Source organism: Harpia harpyja, chromosome 7, assembly GCF_026419915.1.
Source record: "Harpia harpyja isolate bHarHar1 chromosome 7, bHarHar1 primary haplotype, whole genome shotgun sequence".
NCBI classification, from domain to species: Eukaryota; Metazoa; Chordata; class Aves; order Accipitriformes; family Accipitridae; genus Harpia; species Harpia harpyja.
This window is the reverse complement of record NC_068946.1, coordinates 46,292,345-46,315,475: the sequence shown is the minus strand read 5'-3', so window position 1 is coordinate 46,315,475 and position 23,131 is coordinate 46,292,345. Positions and strand designations below refer to the sequence as shown.

Genomic DNA, 23,131 nt, shown 5'->3' with positions numbered 1-23,131 from the left:
GAGGTGAGGGCAGCCAGGTGTGCCTCCACCATCACTGGGTAACCTACAGACTGCATCAGTGTTCAAGCACTAGCTTTGGATCACAGAAACAGGGCTTGGATGAAAAGGGCAGGAGTTTGGTGAAGGAGCCTGTGCTCCCGTGTCTAGCTCTGTCTGTCGAGGTCCCTTCGTCGGTCTCTCCATCCATAACTGTAGGGTTGTTTGTCTTTGAAAAGCACCCTGAGATCTGCAGATAAGCAGTGCTGCAGACAAGCTGGGTGTTCATATTAACATGGGCCAACACTGGATCCCAAGGGCTTTTGAATGAATACTCACAAGAAAGTAGTTTGTATTTATTCTTTCAGCTCCAACGGAATAATTAAGAACAGGCTAAATAGTAAGTGCAAATGATGCAATGAAGCATCTGATAATGCTCAGGGGGTCACAGAAGAGGAGCCAAGCTGATCTTTTTTAGCCCAACAGTTGATGATTTTTGTGATTCTGTAACTCTAGCCTGGGTTTTTTTCTGCTTTTGTAGATGTGGATAAATGTCTTTCCAACCCTTGTCCTGCACTGGCCACCTGCAACAACACCCGTGGCTCCTATATCTGTCAGTGTCCTCTTGGATACGAGCTGGAAAAAGGAAAGTGCAATTTAGGTAAGAAAACAAAAGTGAAAAACCAGGGGAGAAAAAGATGGAAATAATTATCTCTAATCTTCTAAAATAAATTAACCTAGGCTCAGACTACTTTGGGAGCTTAATGTTCCTCCCAACCACCACTTTTAACAAGAGCCTTTTACTGTTTATACAAGTGCAGCGTCTAATGCCTGTCATGTTGGGCTGCCGTGGGGAGCAGGCACAGTGATAGCTGAGGGTTTCTTAAAAACACAGCCACAGAGAGGGGGGCTCAGGCTTGTTAGTAAGGACAGATGTGCCCCTTCTGTTCCTAATGTGTTTTACAACTCCCAAAAAGCATTCAGCAGCTTATCGTAGCTCCCAGCCCTGCAAACCCGGGCGACGGTGCTTGACTTGGGAGAAGTGAGTGGGGCTATTGTGTAACCTGGCTTCAGCGGGATCAGCCATGTGCAGAAAATTAAGCAGCCGTGAAAGTCTTTGTAAGATCAAGGTCTTGTTTCGTACCTTTAGCATTTTTCATGCAGCACAGTTATTAGTTGGAACTCAGGTTCTGACCCCTTCCTTTCTATTAGAGGACTCTCAATCTCAAGGACTTACAATGTCCCATTGTAAAGGGGAATTTGTTTTGCTAGAGTTTCTTCTGACCCTTAATCAGTGAGGATTAGAAGCATGGAAATTTTGCTAAGGAAACATGGGTGAGGTGTCCCTGAAGGGTGTTTTGAAACATTTCTTCAAGTTGGAATGTGTCAGCTTCTAATTTAGAGAGTTGTTTTGATTATGCCTTGAACTGGGATACGGGCAGCTTATAGAAATACTATGAAGGTGATTCTCATCTTATTTTTACCCAGAGTTGTTACATTAGAACTGTCTGGTATAAAATTTGTGGTGAAGATAGGCTCTGTGGATGGGAAAAAATGGGAAAGAATTGGAGGCTTTATAATGTTATCTGCAACTGTATTTGTTTTTCTGGCAGAACATAAAACTGGAGCTCTGAGTTCTCATTTCCACCGAGTATCTCATGACACTTAATACAAGATTTAGGGATATTATCTCTCCGAGTCTGGACAACTCGGATTATTGCATTCTGCTGCCATGAATCAAATATGAATCTAAGCATGGAAAAATGCATCTTTTGGACCTCTTTTCAAATGTCATTGCTCATTCTGTCCAACAATTTGAAAAATGAAAATGTCCTTTCTACAGTGCTTTATTTTGACTTGCTGATTTGCTTTCTTTCCATTGCAGGGAGGGGTAAGAGATTTGACACGTTTACCCCAAATTATTATAAATAGCTTTGGTACCTGGAACTGTCTTGTAACTAAGTTTACCCAGCTCTCTCTGTGTTCGGGGGTCCTTTTAAATTAGTCTGTGTTTCTATATGAAATGTATGAACACTGCGGTGAAATGCTGGCTGTTCAGCAGCATTGAGCTCTGGAATTTGACTGGGGCTGTAGGAACATCGCAGCAACCCTTGGGAAAAATCTGAAGGCTGGGACTTTGCTTTATTGGGGCAGTGACTCTCAGATGTGAGTTTTCTGTTCGCTGCATGAAGGGGTTTACCATGCAGACAGTCTCTCATGTAAGGCAGATGAAACCACAGCTACACATGACACAGAGACATATGTTCCGACTAACTTGTCTTATTCTGCTTTTTAGTAAGAATATTTATCGGCCAGGTCCCCCTGAAACTTAATATTACCCATGGGAAGTATGCAGAGCTCGTCCACGTCGAGGGTGAAATCCTGTCAATGGTGAGTGTCATTGCCAGGACTTTGGCTATGCTGATGGGACAGGTCCCCTTCGCTTCTCTTACAGTTGTCACGGGAAGCCACAAGGCTGTGTAGCATGGATTTAGCCTTTTTAATCATTGAACCATCCTGGTCTGGTGTAAGTAGGACTGGTGACATGTACACTTTTAAATCTCAGCACGCTTCTCTCCCCTGCCCTGGCTGTCAAGACAGCAACAGAGTGATCTGGCTCCTATGGGGCTTAAGACAGCACATCTGCCCAGAAAATCCTGAAGCCTTTTTCATGAAGTGGTGTGTCTGGGTTCACGCTTCTATAGCCTCCATCCTTTCCTAGTGTCTTCTGGCTGCATCACCTTTTCCAGACCTCAAAAGGGCATTAGTGCTCCTCCAAGGTCAAACATTAAAACAGTAACTCTGGGCTTCACCGTTCATCAGTAAATCTCACAGGTGCTGGGGTGGGTTGGACTGCAGGTGGTGCCACCTTGCTCTTAGCCAAACCCTACGGGATGAAGCACAGCAGCAGCACCCACCCAAACATACCTTCCTTTTGGTGGAGTTTCCCAGCCATGCTATCGCGACCATGTGGCCCTCGGTCAGTTGAGAGCAAGCGCTGGCTGATCTGGTGGCTTCCCTATATGTTGTGCCATCAGTTGCTCCAAAAAGACCCCTGGGCTGGGGATAGGTACATCTCTATGCATTTTTTAGCGAGATCATTGTATGCATGAGTTTGTCCTGTTAGCATTTCCTGGGCTGGCTGCTGTTCATCCCAACTCTTTTTGGAGTAGGTGATTTGGAGATGCTGCCAAAGGAGGGGGGAGCTGCGGTGAGTCGCCTTGATGCTGCCTGCATGGCTTGTGCTGAGGAGTGAACACAAACAACCGCCTGGATCCAGGGGGAGGGAAGGTCCTTGGAAGATGTGCAGTCTCCAAGGGTGCCGCTTTGAGCTCAGCCTCGCACGGGGCTCTATCCCCACTGGCTTCTGGCTCATCCTTGGCCTTTGCAGTCGTTGCACAGTGGGGCCCCAGGCAGATGCTCATGTCAAAATCCCTGGGTCGTCGTTCCTGTCCAAGGCTGCGTGATGGTGACTTTGGCCGTCCCTTGCTAGCAACAGGACGGCGCATCTTTCTTATCGAGCAGATGAACTGCTGGGATGCTCAAAACTGCCTCAGCCTCAGCAGGCAGCTCTGGCGAATGCAGGGGATGGTGTTGGTGACCCAGGAGGACCGTTGCCTGCTGCGTCCTGCTGGGCTGCCTCCCTCCATCATCTCCCAGGACACTAACAGCTGCTCTCTCCTTCCTTGCAGCTCAATGCATCACTGTCGGGCTTGCCAGGGTACCACCACTCCACCGTTAAGGCGACCAGGTAAGGCTAAGGCTACCAGGGGAAGAATGAGAAACTCGATTGTTTGGGATGTTCAACTTCAGATCCACGTTCTCCGTTTTGAGTCAGTGCTGGATTTGATTCAATCTGGCCCAGCGGCAGCGCAGGGCATGGGGAATGCCTGACCACCTTGCCCAGCTCTCCTGGTACCCTCCTCGGGGCCTGAGCGGCCTGGGGACGGGCTTGTGAGCTGACAAAAGGAGGGATTTATGGCTGGTTTCAATGTGAGCTACCAGCACCCCTTCCAGCCCCAAATTTACCTCTCTGTGTAAGTTTGTCTTGTTTTTAAGGTCTGTTACAATGCATGGCTGTTTCAGTATGTATGTAATATTGTGTCTGTGATAAGCATCGCTTGCGTTAATAAGAGTCCTATGTATAAGGTGCTAACGATGACATCAGACTGACCCGTGGTACTCAGGGCTGTTTTGTTTTGTTTTCTGTTAGGGAGGCAAATTTTGTGCATGTTTCAGTGCAATCCACGTTCTCTTTAGCATCCAACGTGACTTTCTACGACGTTGTCAGCAGTGTGAAAAGCTACATTCGAGCTTGCAAATCCCCCACCGAAGCCTGCCAATTCATCTCCAGCCTGAAACCACTCCACAGAGGTAAATATCTGGAGGGACTGTGATGAGAGGGGAAAGGGATGTTTTATTTGGCTTCTTTTATAACAGGGGGAGAAAGATTTTGGCGTTTGGAAAAACCCCTCTGAATCTTTTTTATCTTATTTAAATGGCAGTCATCTTAAGAGCCTCGCAGTACAAAAGCGATACAGATATCAAGCCTTATCTTCACCACATGTGTGAGAAATCTGCCTCTCTGTGAAAACATCACACAGCACAGGATTAGAGGCATTGTAGGGCAGCCTTTCATCTCTGGGATGTGACACCGGGCCCCGGCCAGATCAAAACCCCATAAGTCTTAATTCCACCCGCACGGTTGGGGAAACCGCATGAAAGCCAAGAGACAAAACCCCCCGGTGAAGTCAATTCGAGCTGCTGGAGGCTACGCGGGGACCTGCGCTCTCCTGCCTGCCCAATTTCAGTGTTGCAGGTTGTCAAAATGGTTCACAATTAAAAGCTTTTGATTTCTGTACCGATCTTCTACCTGCTGAAGGGGAACATGGTTGTGGCACAGAGAGGCCTGGAGAAGTACATCAGTGTTGGGCAGGACCTTCTCCAGGTGGACCCTATCGGTGGTGGCAGCCCCGTGCCCTGCACCTCCTGGTCCTCCCTTTCCAAGGGAGTGATAGAGGAGATTTGGGCGTGAGAGGTACCTGCAGGATGCAGGGAGTGAGCACCCTTGAAAGATGGGCTCCTGCAGGGAGACTTCTGCATGCAGAGCTCTGTGACTTTGGGGTTCGAGGCTTCGAGGTTTGGCTTTGAGGGCGAAGGGCGGCAGTGCTTAGCCTGGGTGTAGTGGGAAACCCCTCGGATCGTTTTGGCAAAGTAAACATGAAGATGAGAAATTTAGCATGTGCTTTTATTTTAACGTGCCATATTTTAAAGCCACACTCCACCACGGATTGCATTAAATTATTTTGGTAGACCCACTCAGATTATATCTAGCCTGATATTACCTCTGATACAGTGCTTCTGGTAAAGTCTACTTCTGACTTGAAATAAGCAGAATAAGAAACAAGTTATGTTCTTGTGTAAGTAAGTACTTAATGAAAAGATGTCAGATCAAAAAAAAAAAGATGATGCATCTAACAGGGAGAGGTTTATAAAAGGTCAATGCCAAACAAGTGACATATTTTCCATAAAATCCTATTTCTCATGAATATCTTTTCATTTGTTCATTCCATTTAGTCTGACCTCCCAGTCAAAAATGTAAATTCGATGACACAATTATCATCATTTACCCACAGTTTTGCTGAATACTCATTGTAACAAATCTGACTTTATAAAGTAAAACACTGCTTCAAAGTAATGTAAATGAAAGGACAAATTCTTTGTTTGAAAAATTAAGAAATGCAGTGCTTAATACTGAAATGGAAAAAAAATTGTTTTGGGCTGAGCAAAATGTTTTGCTTGCTATAAACTTGAAAATTGATTTGTTGAACAGTCTCAGGGGGTGAATGTGTTTCAGCTTGAGCCAAACCAAGTTTTTCTTTTTCATTTCTCCTTCTGCCTCCAAGCTGAAGCATTTATTACTTGTCCCCTCTATTTGCCTGTACAAATGATGGTAGATACGTAAGAAATGCTGACATTGTGTAATGTTGACTGTCTCCTAATGGAACAAATATTATTTTAAAAAAAAAGAAAAGATATTAAAGCAGCACATGAGCTGAATGTGATGCCTGGGGAAAGCAAATGTGCATAACGGTGGGTTCAGAGAGAACTGAGATGATATTGGCTGCCTCTTCCCAACAGTTGGCAGCTTGTGCAAGCAGAAAGACCCCGAATGTGACAAGGAAACTTCTGAATGCACCGACTTTGATGGAGTCGCGCTCTGCCAATGCAAAAGTGGGTACTTCAAATACAACAAGATGGACCACTCCTGCAGAGGTACTGCTCTTTATGTGGCATATGTTGCCTGAATTTTGCTTAAACTTTTTGTTCCAGTGGAAATGAGTGTGTGTGTGTATCTCTGTGCATGTAAGAAGCTCAATACTATGAATAAATATTAGCAGCTCCAGTTTCTTTTATTTAGTTAGGGGACTTTTCAGCAGACGCTGAAGATACAGTCTCTCTCTAGGAATAATATTATCTCTTTCTGGAGCACGCTGTGAGTCACAGTGATTGAGAAGAAGCAGAAAGGGGCCCGACTGCTTTGGGCTCCAGTTCAGTGGCACAGAGCAGAGATGACGTGCGTCACTGCCTGTTTTGATTTTGTCTGAACTCTCAGCGAACTTAGGAGAATTGCTTTAAACTCACAAGCTTATATTAATACATCATCAATATTTTAAAAATAAGTATCTGAAAATGGTTATGAATTTATTTTTCAGCTGGGTTCCTAACAGAGATTTTAAGCTTAAGGGTTGTATTATTATTTTTTAGCTACTCCTCAGATAATGAAATAAGTTTTTGCTACATTTTAAACAAGGTCTTTGTCTGCATGCCAGTGGTCAAAATGACTTGTGTAGGATCAGGGCGTCCATACCCTAGTTCCAGTGGTTGTTGCAGGGCTTCTTAAGAAATGCAGTTTTCTGATGACACATCAATAAGAATTGCAATAGTCTTTATATATTGCTTCTGGCAGTGTCTGCTGGGTTGCTGTTGAAATAGGAGGAGATGCTTTGTCGATTCCAAATCTGATCAGAGAGTGAGAAAAATATGCTCGGAAATAACTCCTGTGCTGCAGGCTCTGGGATGGACATCTTGGAGATGAGCATCTCTGCGTCCCAGGTCATGGTCATGGCTCCAGGCGAAACCTTGCTCCTTTGTGTTTTCCTTCCCTCCCTTCATCTTGTATGTTGGGGGAAGGATTTCTATTAGGAAATACTGACCATCTCCATTGACCCTTGAAAGGCAGAGAAGGGCTTATGTAGTGAGTGGGGAGCTGAGCTGAAACCTGGGAGGCTTTTGCCCAATTCTTGCATCATCATCAACAGTGAGGACCAGGGCGAGTTACTCCATTTTTCTTGTCCATGTCTCTTGCCGAGCAGTGTTGTGAAGATAAATACCTGAAAGGCTGTGAGACACTCCGATGCAACGGTTGCAGAGGGCTAAGAGATCTAACAACTTGTACATGTGGTTACTCCCTACTTACAAGTCTTGTTTGCTGTGCAAAATATAAAAAATCCTATCTGCACACAGTGAGGCCTCAATTCCACCTTCAGCTCACTGCTGTCAGTAGGAAACATCTTACTGACTATCTTGAGAGTGTTTGAGGGACAGGGTTGATGCGGGATTTAGGCTGCAGTGTAGTGACATGAGGGTAGCACTGACTGCATGGTGCCACGCTCCGGCAAGATAACAGATTTTCAGCATCACTTTGTTCCCATCTGGGTAAGCCAGGTGGTTGGGATTTTTAAAGGCTTTTTCAAAAGCCAAGCTATGGCCCTCTTTTGGTATTTAGGGCTGTTTTCTAAATATAGCATACAATATGCCAGCCTCTTTGAAAATCTCTGCCCTCTTAGTGACTAAACAGGAACCGAAGTCTCCTGAGCATCCGACCCTCATTGTGGGTCATGAAATGTAGCATGGTAACTCCAATTACAGCATTTGCAAAGAGGGAAATGGCTATTGTGCTGCCCTGTCCGGTCTCCCCCGTGGGAAGGCGGGTGCAGCTGGGAGAGCAGCTGGGGCACAGGGGATCAGCCGCCCCAACCTCCAGGGATTGTTCTGTCCTGCCCTGCAGGGTGTGTCCCCCGGGCCATGCTCGTAAAAGCATCCCCTGGACCAAGGAAGGGTTGGGTCTCTGAGCCACAGCAGTTTTGACATGTTGGCCGTGATACCTCTCGGTGTGCAGTTCCGTCATCTCTGGGTCGTTGCTGGTTTTCAACCTTCCCTGTATCTTTGGGGCTGTTTTAGAAACAGGGCAACAAATCCAATGTGCCAGCTTTTCAAGGGCATGCTATTTTTAACACTACAGAGCATTTCTGGAGCTAAGCAAGGAGCAGCAAAGCAGGTTTCCAAAGAGACCCCTGAATCTCTTTCGCAAAGGCAAAGGAATCCCGAGTAGAAAAGCACAACTCGATAGCTTTGCTTGGCCCCTGACACTTAAGCCTTTCCTCTGTTCCCTGCTCATGTTTGAAAGCTTGCCGAGTAAGTGTGACAGCGCGAGCTCTCCTGGGAGCATGTTCAAAGGAGCAGGAAAGATGCCAGAGGAGAAAGCAAAGTGGCAGGAAAAGGCAGGGTGAGGAGAGGAAAAGACATAAGTACCGAGTGTTTAAGTAAGACAGAGATGCGTGTTTAGGACCTTGCTTTTCCCCTTTACTGCCCCTATAGCCTCCAGGCCTGAGAGCTGTGTGCCAGTGGGGTCCCAGGGCTGCCCCTGCCCAAGGCACGGCTCCAGCTTTGAGACCACTCAAGGTGTATGTGCCCTACATACATTATTGGGCTAGGTCTGAGGGGTGAGACTAGGCTGGGCTCCAGGATCTGCCTGTAAGCTCCTGCAGGCCTTCCCAACACACAAGCGGCAGGCTGGGGCTGGGGTACACGGGGCTGCTGCACTCATTAGAGGAGGCAACTCCAGCGAGCTGTCGAGGTGATGCCTCCATCCCCTTCAGTGCAGGTTTTGTTATTGCCTGATCTTGTGGCTTGCTTTGGTAGAACATTTGCTCCATAATGTTTTCGGTCTGCTTTTGTTAGTGAGTGAAAGGAGCAACCCATCCAGTCTCATTTTGCTGATACCTCGGTGTTATGAATGAGCCAGGCAAGGATCCTTTGGGATTTACTGCTGTTGCCCTAGCTGTTTGTTGACCGAGGCTCTTAACTCTTGTCCAGTTACTTCTTGTCTCTTCCTTGACTTCAAAGAAACCATCTTAGAGAGAGAAAAAGAAATCCAGTGCAAAAAGCATCATGATGAGATGCAGCAGGGGCGCTACGTAAAGAGCCTCACTCTCCCCATCCCCAGCTCTGGGAGATTAAATGGAGTGAAAGAGGTAGTGGAAGAGTAGTGGGGCTATATAGGGCAGAGAAAGGGGTGCAAGACCAACTGTCATGGACATCAGCCCTCCCATCATCACTGGTGCCAGTTGCTATGGCAAGTCTGTGCCTAGAGCTGCAATATTCATGATGTGACTGCATCACTCATCTATGTCCACACACCGCGCGGGGAAAATGACATGCTGAGTAACATGAGATGCTTAGTAAATGGTATATAGGCAAACAGTATTTCAATATGACCACAAGCAAGGCAGGGCATCCAAGAGCAGAGTGCCAGGCACACTGTGGGTTGCATCTCCTGGAAAGCAGAGACTTGGGCAGAGCTGCTAAGGTAAAGCAGGTAAAGAAGAGGTCCCCAGCTCTGGCTTGGTAAGGCTAATATGGTCCCTGGGTGCATTTAGGGGGCATGGGCAGGCAGAAGAAGGGAAGTTTTGTTATCCCTGGGCTAGCGACATCTATTTCTGGGAAGCAGAAATCAAAAAGGTCAAAGAGAACCTGTGAGCATTCAGAGAAAAGCTGCAATAACCAGGCAGACTCAAAGATCTCAGTGCACTTGGCTTTATTAAAGGCAAATGAGTGATTTGATGGTGAGGAGGAGAAATGTGATCATATAACCTTTTCCAATCTAGCAAGTAAACATCCAAAGACTGGAATTTGACACTGGGATAATTCAGACCAGAAAGAAGGTGAATGTTTTTAATGGCTGGGGAAATTAACTTTATGAGCATCTGACCCAGGGCTGTGGTTGATTGTCTGTCACTGAAAATATTAAAATCAGTCTTGGATGGTTCTCTAAAATGTAGCTCCAGTTCAAGTATTTGATTTGAAACTGGAATTAAATTCAGGGAAGTTCTGTGACCTGTATTATGAGGGGGAGGTCACAGTCACATTGCTCCCTGCTGGCATCAATATCACTTGTTATGGATGCTGGAAGAGCCATAAAATTCTGAATCCAGCCAGAATACTAGTGATCTCTCTTGGTTTACTATGATATTGCCAGCCTGTCCTGATGGACAATGTTACATGTTTGTCCTTCTTTTCTTCCTTCCTCCCCTTTCTGGGCTAAGTGTTTCTGAAAATACAGTCACTGGCTGTGCCAGAGGGAAAAAGGCATCTGGTGTGCTGGGACCAGCAGAGGAGGAGGTGAGGGCTTTGCTGTGGCTTAGCTGGGACGTCTGCTGGAAGCCCCCTCCTCTCCCTGCAGATTTCCTTGCACTTGCTGAGGTTAGAGAGTGCCCGAGCTTTCGGCTGTGGGATTTTCCTACGGTTAGAGAGCGAGAGAAGAGGGCTTGAGAGCTGCTGTCTCACCATTTTTAAGCATATCATGTTTGAGGAGAAAAAAAATTCCATGAGCATTTTTGTTTTCACTTAACAATCTAGTTTTATTCCCTGTGGAGTGTGCTGCAGGGGTTTCCCAGACCCCTGGGTGATGTCTTTCAGACCCCCAAGGGCTGCTGCATGTGCTGGCCCTGGCTTGTCCCTCTGCCCAAAGCGACTCCATCCATGTCACTCGTACTCAGGTGCTTGAGCGACCACCTTTGCTGCCTCTGCAAAAGGCAGCAGATCTGCAGGAGCTCTGGTGGGACTGTTGCTGAGAAAAGCAGTGATCTTATCAGTAATCTGAAGCTCATAATTGTATGTCCAACATATCATCACCTTTGCTGTTCATCAGAAGGGTAGTATAATTTTCTCAGATAATTCAGGTGATCAGATACCTGTCCATAAGCACAGAAATTATTTTATTTTGAAGCGATGGTTTCAGTTTTTCACCAATGTTTTGTACATAGCAGTTTTCTGGGTTATTTAGACCTAGTAAATTTAATTTCTATTCTATAGTAAAATATGATATTTCAAAATTTGATTTAGCTCCAAATTTGAAAGAAGAAAAAAAGGTGACATGAGGCAAAACATACCACACCGCTTTGGGTTACCCCGGCTGTGTTTGCATAACATTTTGTTGCAATCCTAACATTTAAAAGTAATTAATAACGTGCATCAATGCTAAAGTAGCACTGCTCAAATGAGGTTTCAAAACAAAAACTGGAGACACTCGCAGGTTTTTTACACTGCTGTTTTGTGGGAAGCTGTACAAGCGTGCAGTGAGTTTACATTTGGGCAAGAAGAGTTTCTGCTGGGAATTACGTTACCAGCTGCCCCACCCTGTGCCACGCTCCACGCTAGCTCTGCCGGGAAGCCCTGAAATAGTCCCGTCAAAGCCAGCTGGAGGTGAATCTAAGTGCATGGTGTTTCGCCTAAACCGGAGGAGATATTGCATCACGTCAGAGTGCATCGCATTCCTGCTGTGCCAGCAGCCCGGACCGGCTTGTCGGTCCGCAAGGTTGTTTGGGGTGAGGCTGCCGTGGGAAGCGGCGATGGGCAATGCCTGCCCTGCACCACTGCGCGGTGCTCATGGCCCTTCTCTCGTCTGTGTTTTTAGCCTGTGAAGATGGATATAAGCTGGAAAACGAGACCTGTGTGAGGTATGGTGACTGTTGTGCCCTTCTCCTACCCCGCTGTCCTTCTTAATATTGCTGTGGTGACCTGTTGGCACAACTAAGCCGCTGAAACTCCCTGTTGTTTTCTGTCACCAGCTGCCCGTTTGGCTTAGGTGGATTCAACTGTGGAAACCGTAAGTACTGAGTTTTGTTTCTTTTAATCTCCACGGCGTCAGAAATGGGAAATTTGAAACAAGTAATTGCAAATGACTATGTCCAAAATGCAGTAGGTACACGCTACTCTTGTCAGTGGTTTTTTTTCCTTCATTTCTGTTGAAAATTATTTTGTTGACCTTCTTTGACAAAGTTGACTCAATATTATCTCCTAAGGATAGGCAATCTCCGTTCTCTGGATAGTCTGTCATGATAGCACATATAGTGGGCACTCTTGTAGCGAGATATTCGGAGTTGAATCCATGAAATATGATTTGAATTATTCTGCTCTGTCAGTGAAAGAAATCCATTCCCTAGGCAAACAAGAGCTTGTTCTTCCTTCAGCAGGAGACCACCAACTCCATTCATTTCACTTGAAAATTTAAGGCAGTATTGCTTACAGAGGGAGGGAAGATGGGAAATAAACAGTTAATCCCTTTGCATGAGGACTGTGGATATGTTTACATTAGTATTTACAACCACATGGCTGTTTCTAAGTGAATCTTTTTCTTTCCCATCTGTAGCGTATCAGCTCATCACTGTGGTGATCGCGGCTGCAGGAGGGGGACTTCTGCTTATCATGGGCGTAGCACTGATTGTCACTTGCTGCCGGTAGGTACTGCCACCAGCCCTGGCTCGCGTGGTGTCCTCTCAGTGGGTTACACCACACTTAGTGCTCCACACGTGAACCCTGAAGGACCAAAACATAAGCGAAGACATAGGATAGCTAAGCAAGTGGGTTAATCAGAAATACTGAAGTATTACCTTGTGCTTTCATTTGGGGCATATCTTTTTTTTGCCAGCAGCCAGGCTAAAAAATTGAACTGGGTGTCTCTTAAGGATGCACCTGGCAATCATGTCCTCTAAGCATGGAGAGGCAAAGGAGTCCTTCCCACTCAGAGCTGTAAGGCAGCCAGGGAGCAGTCTCCAAAAATGCAAGCTAAGTAGAAAGGAGAAGTTTAGGCAACAGGAGGGGTTGCTGGTCATTGCTCAAGTGGTGTTTGAGTGTATTTAAGGCTGTTTTCATTTTCCCTTATGGACAAGTCTTGCATGCGCTCTCACTCTGTGTCTCTCCCTCTCAGACGCATGCACACATGTACACATGTAGTTCCCATACCAGCAGGTAGCTTCGGACTAGAGGCAAGATATTCTGGCCGAGGAAGCTCTGCTTCATGATATATATATCATGAAAAGGACTGCCTTGGAGTAACACTCTCTCCTCCCCATTCCAGCCCCCAAACTGAGAATTTCAAAGCTTTCTGATTAAAGTCAGCAGCTGGATTTATCAGTAACACAGATGTGGCAATGGTTTGGTTGGCACAGCGGTGTGTGCTCGTTCCCGCGTGTTTTGAGCCAGGGGGACGCCAGCAAGCCCCAGCCAGGAGGTATGATGGCCAGTACACCTCCAGGCCCCAGAGTGCAGATCTCTGCAGGGATGGACTGATCTACTCATGAGTCCTGGCCTTTGGCAGGTTATGTGACTTCCTGGAGGGTACTCTGAACTGGAACTGTCACCAAAGTCCACTCATACAACATGGTAGTCATGTAGGGGCATTTGGTGTCATTCTGACCAGCCCCTTGCAAGTCTTCCTTCTTAGGAATTAACATAGTGCCTAGAAGTGCTGTAGTTAAGCACTTGGAGACTTGAATAGCATGGGGGCTCCCATATGGTTTTCTTTCTTCCTAGATATCCGTGACTTTTTCATTGACTTAGGTAAACACACACTAAGAGACAACAGGCGTTAAGTTGTAACAGAGAGGTTCAAACTGAATGTAGGGAAAAATTCTTTCACCAAGAGGATAGTAAGGCAGTGGAACAGGTTGCTCAGAGAGGTTATGCCATCTCCATCCTTGGAGATTTCAAATCCCACCAGATCAGGCCCTGAGTAGCATGATCTGACCTCATACCTGATTTTGCCTTGGAGCAGAAGATTGGACTGTAGCCCTACTGAGGTGATCTTTGTTCCCAGTCAAGGTTCATAACAGGAAGTACATCTCCTGAGATCACATCAGAATTGCATACAAGATGGCATGATGAGTTGTATGTTTTCACTTACCTTCATTCTTTTATAAACAGGAAGAATAAAAATGACATAAGTAAACTCATTTTCAAGAGTGGGGATTTCCAGATGTCACCATATGCTGAATATCCAAAGAACCCCCGGGCACAGGAGTGGGGCAGAGAGACCATCGAGATGCAGGAGAATGGAAGCACCAAGAACCTGTTGCAGATGACAGATGTGTATTATTCGGTATCTATCTGTAGCTTAACTATTAACCCCTTGTACCTCATACAGGAAAGGCACATTCCTTTATTTTTGGAAGTACAGATCCCTTGCCTGCCAAAGAAAAGAGCAAAGCAAATTACTTCCATAGACGGCGAGGCACTGAGAGTCCTATGGGCTCTAGCTATTACACGTGGTGAATATCACAAAGAGATGTCATTAGGAAGAGTGCTAGGGAAATGTCTAGGAACATTTTGGTAGATGCCCCAAAAGCCCAATCCTAGAGTAAGAAGGATAGTTAAAGGTTTTGGACGGACTGCTAGGGATCCCTGTGGGTAGTTTTCTCCCTTCTACCACCACTGATGATGATGGAAGGCTGAGACCTCTGCCTGCGGGACTTCACCCCAAGATGGGAAGACGCTGGTGATTGAGGACTCCTCTTTTCTTCCACTCCTCCCCTCTCCAGGGTACGGGCCCCTTCCTGCAGCAGGAAGGGTGCATAAGGAGCATCCCTTCAGCTCTGAGGGAACAAGTGGCAGGGAAGAAGCGGTGGAGGAGTAATAGGCTGTGTAGGGCACAGAGAGACACAAGCACAAGACCTGCTGTCATGGTTGGTACCGTCTGCTAATGTCTGTATCCAGAGCTGTGATGCTGGTGTATCATCTGTCACTAATCTACAGCAACATACTGGATGTACCTAAGGTGTGTGCCCGTCACTCATGTGAGTGAAGGTTGCAGGATTTCACCCAAATCACACATTCTGGACTCCTGCTTTCCAGAGCAGAGAGCAGCGAGCAATACTTTTTTTCTGGCTACTGGGTTGCACAGCATGAGGGGAGATAATCCTCCTTCCTGCTTCCAGTAAGAATGAGAGATTTGGAAATGAAAATGCATTTCCTAAACATTTTTTAAGACTTTTATTATGCTGGCGACTGGAAAGGGGAGCTTTTTAGCAAGCAGTAGGTGATGAGGGCTTTGCATGGATCTGCTCTGTAACAGATCAAACCAGGTGGCTTGATGTTATTTACTGGGTGAAAGGATTGTACAGTCTTGGTCTTAGACATCAAAGCTCCTCAACCAAGTGTCCCCAGGAGATTTGCTTAAGTAAAAGAAGGGAAGAGAAAGGAAAGTCGGATCACTTTGTATTTGACATATAATTCACGTGCCTGTGTTGGGAGAGTAGGTACCTATGGTTAATGGGGAGACAAGTGCTCCCAGGTAATACTCAAAGCAGGAGACTAACTTTGATTTTCTAGAAGCATTTCATTAAAAGATGGCTCTGGGACAATATCCTTTTCATGAGAGTTGTTTCAATACCTGAGCTCATCAGCACAATTCTCTTGGATTAAAAATTAACTGTGCACTTAGTCTGCACTTGGTGGAGTCAGGTAAACTTCAAGTCTGCTAATTGGCAAGATGTCGAAACTAGATTGCATCAGAATCATCCCTTCAGGCAATGCATAACTCCCACAGTAAAAATCATTCTAGGTTATAGAGATCATTAGTGATCACGTTGTTCCTTCTAGCTACTGAAGTAACTGCTGGGAAAGGTGGTAAGGCTGTGCCTGAAGGAGGATTTGAGTGTGAGAGTAAGATCCTTTTTATTTAATTTTTTTGCTAATACAGCCAACTGGACTGAGAAATCCTGAACTGGAAAGAAACGGACTTTACCCTCCCTACACTGGTTTGCCTGGATCTCGACATTCATGCATCTACCCTGGACAATACAACCCGTCCTTCATTAGTGACGAAACCAGAAGAAGAGACTATTTTTAGCAGGGAGTGGAGAGGGAGTGGAAGATTGACACAATTTTGTGGCCCTTGATACCCAGGTACAATCTGTCTCCTGGGCAGTTCAGCCCACATCAATCTTACTCTTCCCATTTAACAGGAAGGACTTTGAACTTCATGCCGAGTGTTGCTGCCCTGACGAACGGTTACACTTGCTGAGCAGCAGAGAGAAGGAGGAGGAGGAGGGAATGGCTCAAGGTGCACATCACTAAACGACCCAGGTGGAAGTTAACACATGTACTCCGGATTTGTTCTGTACTGCTTCTTCACTCTTTACGCTACATGGCAAGCATGAATCAGTACAGGCAGATGAACTGTGCCCAGCACTCTGCATTGAATACCACTAGGGAATGTTTTGTTTACAGATCTTGTTCACTGTTGACTGTGCTTGTCTTCTTAGCCAACCTTCATGCAAAGATTCCCTGCTTTTGGTAGGGCAAGTTTGTCCACTCCTTTTTACATTGCTGCATTGCTTTCTGCTTCATACACGACAGCGAAGCTGGCTTGTCTTCTGGCCCTCACCTTTTTACTGGTAGAAGTTCTCCAAATGGCTGGGTCCTTGCTGAAGCCTGGTGCCTGGCAATGGCTGAATTCATGGGTTGATTGTCTCCAAGGAGTACAGGAAAGTTAGTCATACCACTGCAATTTTAACTGAAAAAAGACACAGTTGATCCTATGCACCACTTTGAAAACTTCCTATATATAGGGAAGAGTCCAAGTATGTTGTTGTTTTGTCAATCAACATTGTTTAGAAATGATGCCACTACACATCATCATAGTGCTTCTGTATAGGATCTCGTGGGGCTCTGTTTCCCTGCAGGGATTTAAATGCCTGTAGAAACAGCAGTATAATGTTAAATAATTGCTCACAGGGAAGAAAAAGATGAGCTGGGAATTCAGCATGCTTCTTATGAGGAATCTGGGAAGGAGCAATAATGCTATAGCGATGGCTGGGCAGGTGGAACCTCAGTTCTGGGCACTGCAGGTGGGACATAGTTTTGAAGCCTCCACAGCCCACCTCGACTTCTGTAGGAGCTGTGGAGGCTTTCAGTACATTGGAAAATAAGGCTCACTGCAGTCAGGAGCAAAGATCACTTATGTTGAACTGTTTTGCTTTCTTCCATCCTAGTTTTGAGTGATTCAGACCAGGCAGCTTTTGTCACCTAGGTGTGTTAATTCATATTAATTACCACAGCAAAAGCTGAAGAATGTAAGTTACTACATTTCTCACCAAAGGTCAGACTGAAAGTTCATGGACTGTATTCTGACCTGAGCTGGGTGTTGAAAGAGATCTTATTAATGAGGTGTATTTACTGCTTATGTTTACTGCAGTGTTAACCTGAGTCATCCAAACCCTGTCCACATACAGGGTCCAGATACAGGTCCTTCCCCTGAACGCGACTGTGCTTTTAATCAAGGTGGCTGCTTGTATGAACATAAGTAGCACAATTCCTTAGGCATTAACCCACCATCTCTGTAGTGCATACATAAGCTGGTTTCACTGAAGGACACGTACATAAGCTGGTTTCACTGAAGGACACATACATAAGCTGGTTTCACTGAAGGGCACATACCCTCTGATATTCCCTTTTCCCCCACAGTGCTCGAAAAGACACAGCGCCTACAAGTAAGTTCATAGTGTAGCTCAGCTCACTGAAGCACTAAGGACCATGGGACATGTCCCCAAAAGTGCCTAGCCCCAAGTGAGAACAGCAGTTCAGATGCTGATGTGTCTCCCCAGAGGTAAACCTGGGGTGATGAGGAGCCCTCCATCAGGGAGCAGGTAGTAGTACTTGCATCCTACAGATGCTGTGAGTCCCCAGATCCTTTCCCAGTGCTTCGAATGCTGTTGTGTTCCCCATCAAAAGCGAGCAACAGCTACTCAGAGGGAGGGGAGCTAGCACGAGGCAATCATCAGCTGTGTGGACTAAGAGGTTTCTGGTCCCTGCTCACATTTACTTCTATTTTTTCAAAACTGCAAGGCAGGAAAAGTACCACAAATGTGCTTGAGAAGACATAGTTTGGTGCACCAGCCATAGCACACAAACACAGCATCTTTATGCCTCACCCCTTATCTACTATGTAGAAACAGCAGTGTGAGCTTGCAGAAAAAGAGATCTTTATGGATGCCTAGGACAGTACCGTTTGCAGTTACATGATCTTATGGTGACGATGCATGCAACTTCATGCCTGATCCATAATCAACCTTGCAGGTGGTAGTACACAGCTTATCTCAGCTGTAGGGAAGAAATGAATGGATGCTCATGGGAAGTACAGCTGCCTAAAGAGCTATATTTAACGCAAACTCTAATTACAGTATCCAAAATAGTGTAACAGGTAAAGCACAAGAACTAGCTGTTCCCTGCCACACTGATCAGTGTTTCCAGTCCCTAAATGATGTTCTTCTCCCTTTCGTTAGCAGCCAATATCTTAATTACACAGGATCCATTGCATGATGGGAACTAAGGGCTTGGCCCTGCTGTGCTGTGGTGTCCTTCAAAGAGGACATTGGCAGGGTTGTTTCTGTGCGGGTGAGTTGCCTGTGTTTTTGAGAGTGTGTAGGACAGAAAGGACTGCCTTTCCCATGGTATGGAGGAGGGTTTTGTCTGTGTTACAAAAGGAAGGGAGAAGCTGGGATTAATGCTAAATCTAAATCCAAAGCATATAGATGAGCACTGGGCTCTGCCCCTATTTACTAAAGCAGCTTACCAAAAAGGAAGAATGTCCCAGCCATGATGGTAGGATTTAACCATGTGCCAGCATTTCGTCAGGGAAGAGTTTAGGCACATGCTTATAGGCAAATATGTTTAATTGCTTGGTTAGCAACTGGGAAATGTTCCTGTGTGTCCAAGTACAAATGACAAAGTAAGAAATATCAACTCACAAATGCAGATCAATCCTTCTATATAAAGAGTAACACGGACTATATGAACAAAACTCCTGGTCTGTATCTCACAGCAAATAGCAAATTGCGAGGGATTTGAGTGGAAATGAGATAGGACTGTTCCTAATTGAGATCACACAAAAGTTTGCAAGTAATTAATTTTCTTTTCTTAATGATCTTCAAATTCTTCTTAATGCTGTAAATGGAGTGAAAGGGTCTCAGTAAACCCAGCAGGATTTTCTGAGTGAGGACTGCAAAACTTGGCCTTTTCCAAAAGAAAGAACTTTATTGCACTGAAATTTTCTCTCTGCCAGAGGAGGTAAACATTGGGAAATTTCTTATGAGAATGTATCCATTGCAACCTGACCTTCCTTTGATAAGCAAGGAGTCGCAAAGCCAATGCATAATCCACAGGAGTAGGAAAAGAGTCTCTCCTGACCTGCAGTACCTTCTCTGGGTGTCCTTGGCCCCACTCAGCAGGCAGGAGAGGATTTAGGCAGGAGTCAGCAGCAGGGTGAGTGCAGGTGCTTTCCCACGCGGTGGTCCAGGAAGTCTTTGTGGAGCTGGTGGATGCAGCCCAGGGTGATTCAGCCGCCGGGTCTCCACCAGCCCAGCCTCTCCCTCTGCTGCGATGCTTCCATCTTCACCCAAGTCCCATCGGCACCCAGCTCCGCTAGGGCAGAAGGGGTGGGTGCGGTGCAGTGTGTTTTTCCACAGTTTATGACAGTTATTTTACTGCAATTATTTATTACCACATCCCAGCAGCAATGGGCTTGCCCAGCCGCAGCAGGGATGGGACCTGTTTCTGTGCGGCTTGCCTCTGTTAAAGCTGCCACTGGGATCCTCTCCGTCTGCTTCTATCTCTGCCATAAACTAAGCACCCTCTGGCAGTGGAGTGGGGTTTGTCGCTCGTGTTGGATGTGAGAGGGGTCTTCACATGCCCTCAAGCCCACTTTCAGATGTGGATGCCTCTCTGTTCAGTACCTAACTCCCCGTAGGATGTCTAAATAAATGCAGCTTATTTCTCAGACTATTTAGATTACCTTTAGCTACCCAAAATTTCAAATTTTGAGCATACTGGATGTTTTTGCCGAGGGGAATTGCTCTCTACTGTCCAAGAAGATAAGATAGAAGTCGCATGTTTCTTGTAAGGAGGATGCAAGTGGTTCAGCCAGATGTGGGGAAAGGAAGAAAAACTACACCAACACTGCACAGAAACCTGCCTTTGCTCCCGGCTGCTGTGGAAAGCTAGGGGAGCAGTCAGCAAGGGCCCATGGGCAGTTGTGTGGGTGTATGTTTGATTAACTTTGGAAAAAATGCTAATTCTGTTGCTTGACAGGAAAATATGTGGGAGGCACATGTTTGCTGCTATGGTGCTCTGCCAATTGTGCTGACAAAAGCCCCTCACCCACAGAAATACCTCCAGCAGCCAGCCTAGGAGAGGCAGCCCCAGTGAACAGAGCAGCAAAATGCAAATTTGAGGGATCATTCAAAAGGGAGGCTCATACGCGCAGCCTTCCTGTGTCCCTGCCATGCACCACTGCTCGCCCTGGCCAGCCCTCCCAGCTGCAGTGGAAAAATCAGGAGCCTTTTGCATACTGTTGAAACCTCACAACACTGAATTGGGCTATACGAGATAAAAACAGGACAGGGGCATTTTGATGCCCTTTGGCCTTCATATTTAAAGCATTAGGTAACACAGCAGCATTGCTGTTGTGGTATTTCCCCTAAGTCCCACTGTCATGGTCATGTATGAAGTCACCCCTTGTGACCAGCCTTCTAAAATATATTTGCCTCCACACTGAGCAGTAGTAAAAGGCTTTAAAAAATAGCAGTAAATTGCAATTAGAGAGAGGCGTTTCTCATTGTTTCTCATTGTGAAATTGTTTGCTGGGACCTGAGTGAGCAGCAGAGAGGGTTTGGACATTGCTACAGACATGCCAAGTGCTTCCCCAGGACTTGTCTCTAATGCTGGTCAATGGCCATATCCGTTCCAAATCCAGCTGGACTTCTCATTCCCTCATAGTGATGTTTAATCTTTAGCTTTCTTCCTTAAACTAACAAGAACGGATGCATTTTACTTAAATGCTCTTCCTATGCTGACTAAAGTTTTTTCCTCTTTACCCACAAAGGACCTAATCCAGCATCCATTACAGTGACCAGGGTAACTCTCCCATGGACTGTAATGAGATTTTTCTTTTAGGCCTGAATTATTCCACCACCAGGGCCACCTGTGCGTAGTACATGCTTTCCCATGGCTCTGTGTTCTGCCTGTTTCTGTGACACTGTTGCTGCCTTTCTATGTTGTATTTATTTTTTAAAAGTATTCTTATTACTGTAGCAGGACCTGTATTATGTGAGATTGAACAAAACAGGTTCAAGATCTGAAACACCTTCCTGAGAAGAGAATGAATGTGAATTTTGTGTAGTTGTTTTACTGATCAGCCAACCTGTTTCCTATCGTGTAAGATCTTCTAGGGATGTAGAGGTGCTTCCTGCAGTCACAGATAAGAACTACTCTTCAGTCCACTCTTACTTGTCGCTTCAGAAATGAAGCAAGATCTCCCAGTTTCAAAAGGGGTATGTGCTGTGTGCTTGTAAGATTTCAGGAGCTTTGCAATGTGTTTTTAATTCTTTGTTCCCTTGAACTGCTGAAATTGAAAAGCAGGACAGAAATCCATGAAAGGGTAAGAAATGGAAAAAAAAAAAAAGAAAAGAATGTGCTTACTTGTTTTGCAGAAGTAAAGGTCTAAAGCAAGTGTGGCTTCTGTACTTGAAGGTTGTATGTGGGATGACACCTCTTCTGTGTCTAGTTTGTGTTGAATGTGCCTAATACCCTTGTTGAGGGAAAACCTAGAGAGGGTGCCTGATGTTCCTCAAAAATAGTATGTAAATGCTAAGTCCCTTGGTCTTTATTCTGGTAAAATGCTAGAAGGGATGGGAATCTTGCTTGGGTTAACGACTGCAGCAGGTAGCTCCCAGATCTGCAAAATCCTATATGGAAAAGTCCTGTGGAATACAGTAAAAACTGATCACTTCTCGTGAACAGTGCCATAGAATTCACCTGCCATAAAAGGTCTCCAATAAAATCTGCTGGGATGGGTTTATTTTAATGAAAAAAAAATCCCAACAGAATAAATACTTAATAGTTTCCCTTTTTAAAGGAAATTCTGTTAAACTCAGTCATTTGTTTTAAGCCCTGTTAAATTCTACAGGACTTTCTCCTAACAGAAGGTCAAACTTGGTGTGTAAAAACATAATGGTTTATTTGAGCAGCTTCCAGATTGCAGTAGTAAAGCTCAGCTTTTGTGAGCTCTATTTCGAAAGATAAATTTTCAGCATTTGTTTGTGCTTCTTTTATCAGCCTGGATGTAAACCTGCTTTATGTTCTTGACATTGCCCTGTTCCCTTCCCTGTATCTCTGAATGTTTGCTTCCAAGTTGCTGGGGTTCTGAGGACATTTTCCAAACCAGTATTATTTAAAGTTGTATCATATTTTCAGCCTCCACTAATTATACAGTACTGTAGTAGCAAAATATAATTTTTGAGGATTGGATTATTTTTTATACCTGCATCCAATATTATTAAATCTGGCGTTCTAGTCAGTATTATAAAAGGATACAATAAAACTATGAATATTACTACGTCTCAGCTTTTTTATTGTCTTTAACTTCCTCTGTAAAGAGATATATACGCAACTTTTAGATGGTTTTAATTATAATTAGAAATCTAATCTAGAAAATAAGAAATTTTATAGTTCTTTTGTTCCTCTGGTGGTGCTTGGTGATTGAATAACTAAAATGAAAAGCAAAGACGAGATGGTTATGTTCTGTTAGTTGTGCTAAACTAACTTCTGCTCAGCTGAAATACAAGTTGTATTCTGATATGTTTATTTCAGTAGCTTTAAGCAACTCAGTTTAATTTTTTCCTCAATTTAATTTTTCATCCTGCTGGAATTGCAAGAGGATTGGTGAAGTTGTGTGTTTGCATGTCTGAGTGCGTGTTGGAGGAGAGGAAAATCTCAGGAGAGGTTGGTGCAGCAGGGCTGTTTCCAAGGGCAAGGGACTGGACCTGACCGCAGTGAGATCAGTCCTACCTCAGTAAGTGCCACTGGGGACTGTGAAGAATATACAGCTGAGTGTCTCTCAGAGGAAGGAGGGTACTTTGAATCCAGATGAACACAATGTCCAGCCTAGGCTGCTGGGAAGAGGCGTGATGTGGAAGAGCATCGGGAGTAATAGCACGTATGGTCATTTGGGACAATCTTTTCCTATATTGCTCCAGAG

General features: G+C 45.2%; 1 protein-coding gene across 4 annotated transcripts in view; it reads left to right on the top strand.

Moving 5' to 3' along the window:
- HEG1 (heart development protein with EGF like domains 1) overlaps positions 1-22,486 on the top strand; it is a 56,277-nt gene extending 33,791 nt beyond the window's left edge. For 3 of the 4 annotated variants that reach the window (XM_052791847.1, XM_052791846.1, XM_052791848.1), the window contains exons 14-23: positions 518-637; positions 2,273-2,367; positions 3,669-3,727; positions 4,190-4,350; positions 6,118-6,252; positions 11,735-11,777; positions 11,889-11,926; positions 12,470-12,557; positions 14,023-14,197; positions 15,797-22,486. In XM_052791847.1, coding sequence (XP_052647807.1) covers positions 518-637; positions 2,273-2,367; positions 3,669-3,727; positions 4,190-4,350; positions 6,118-6,252; positions 11,735-11,777; positions 11,889-11,926; positions 12,470-12,557; positions 14,023-14,197; positions 15,797-15,946 — 1,064 coding nt within the window. In that variant the 3' untranslated portion in view covers positions 15,947-22,486. The remainder of the gene's footprint in view (positions 1-517; positions 638-2,272; positions 2,368-3,668; positions 3,728-4,189; positions 4,351-6,117; positions 6,253-11,734; positions 11,778-11,888; positions 11,927-12,469; positions 12,558-14,022; positions 14,198-15,796) is intronic. The other variant, XM_052791849.1, reaches the window with a different exon arrangement.
- The last annotated feature ends 645 nt before the right edge of the window (positions 22,487-23,131 follow it).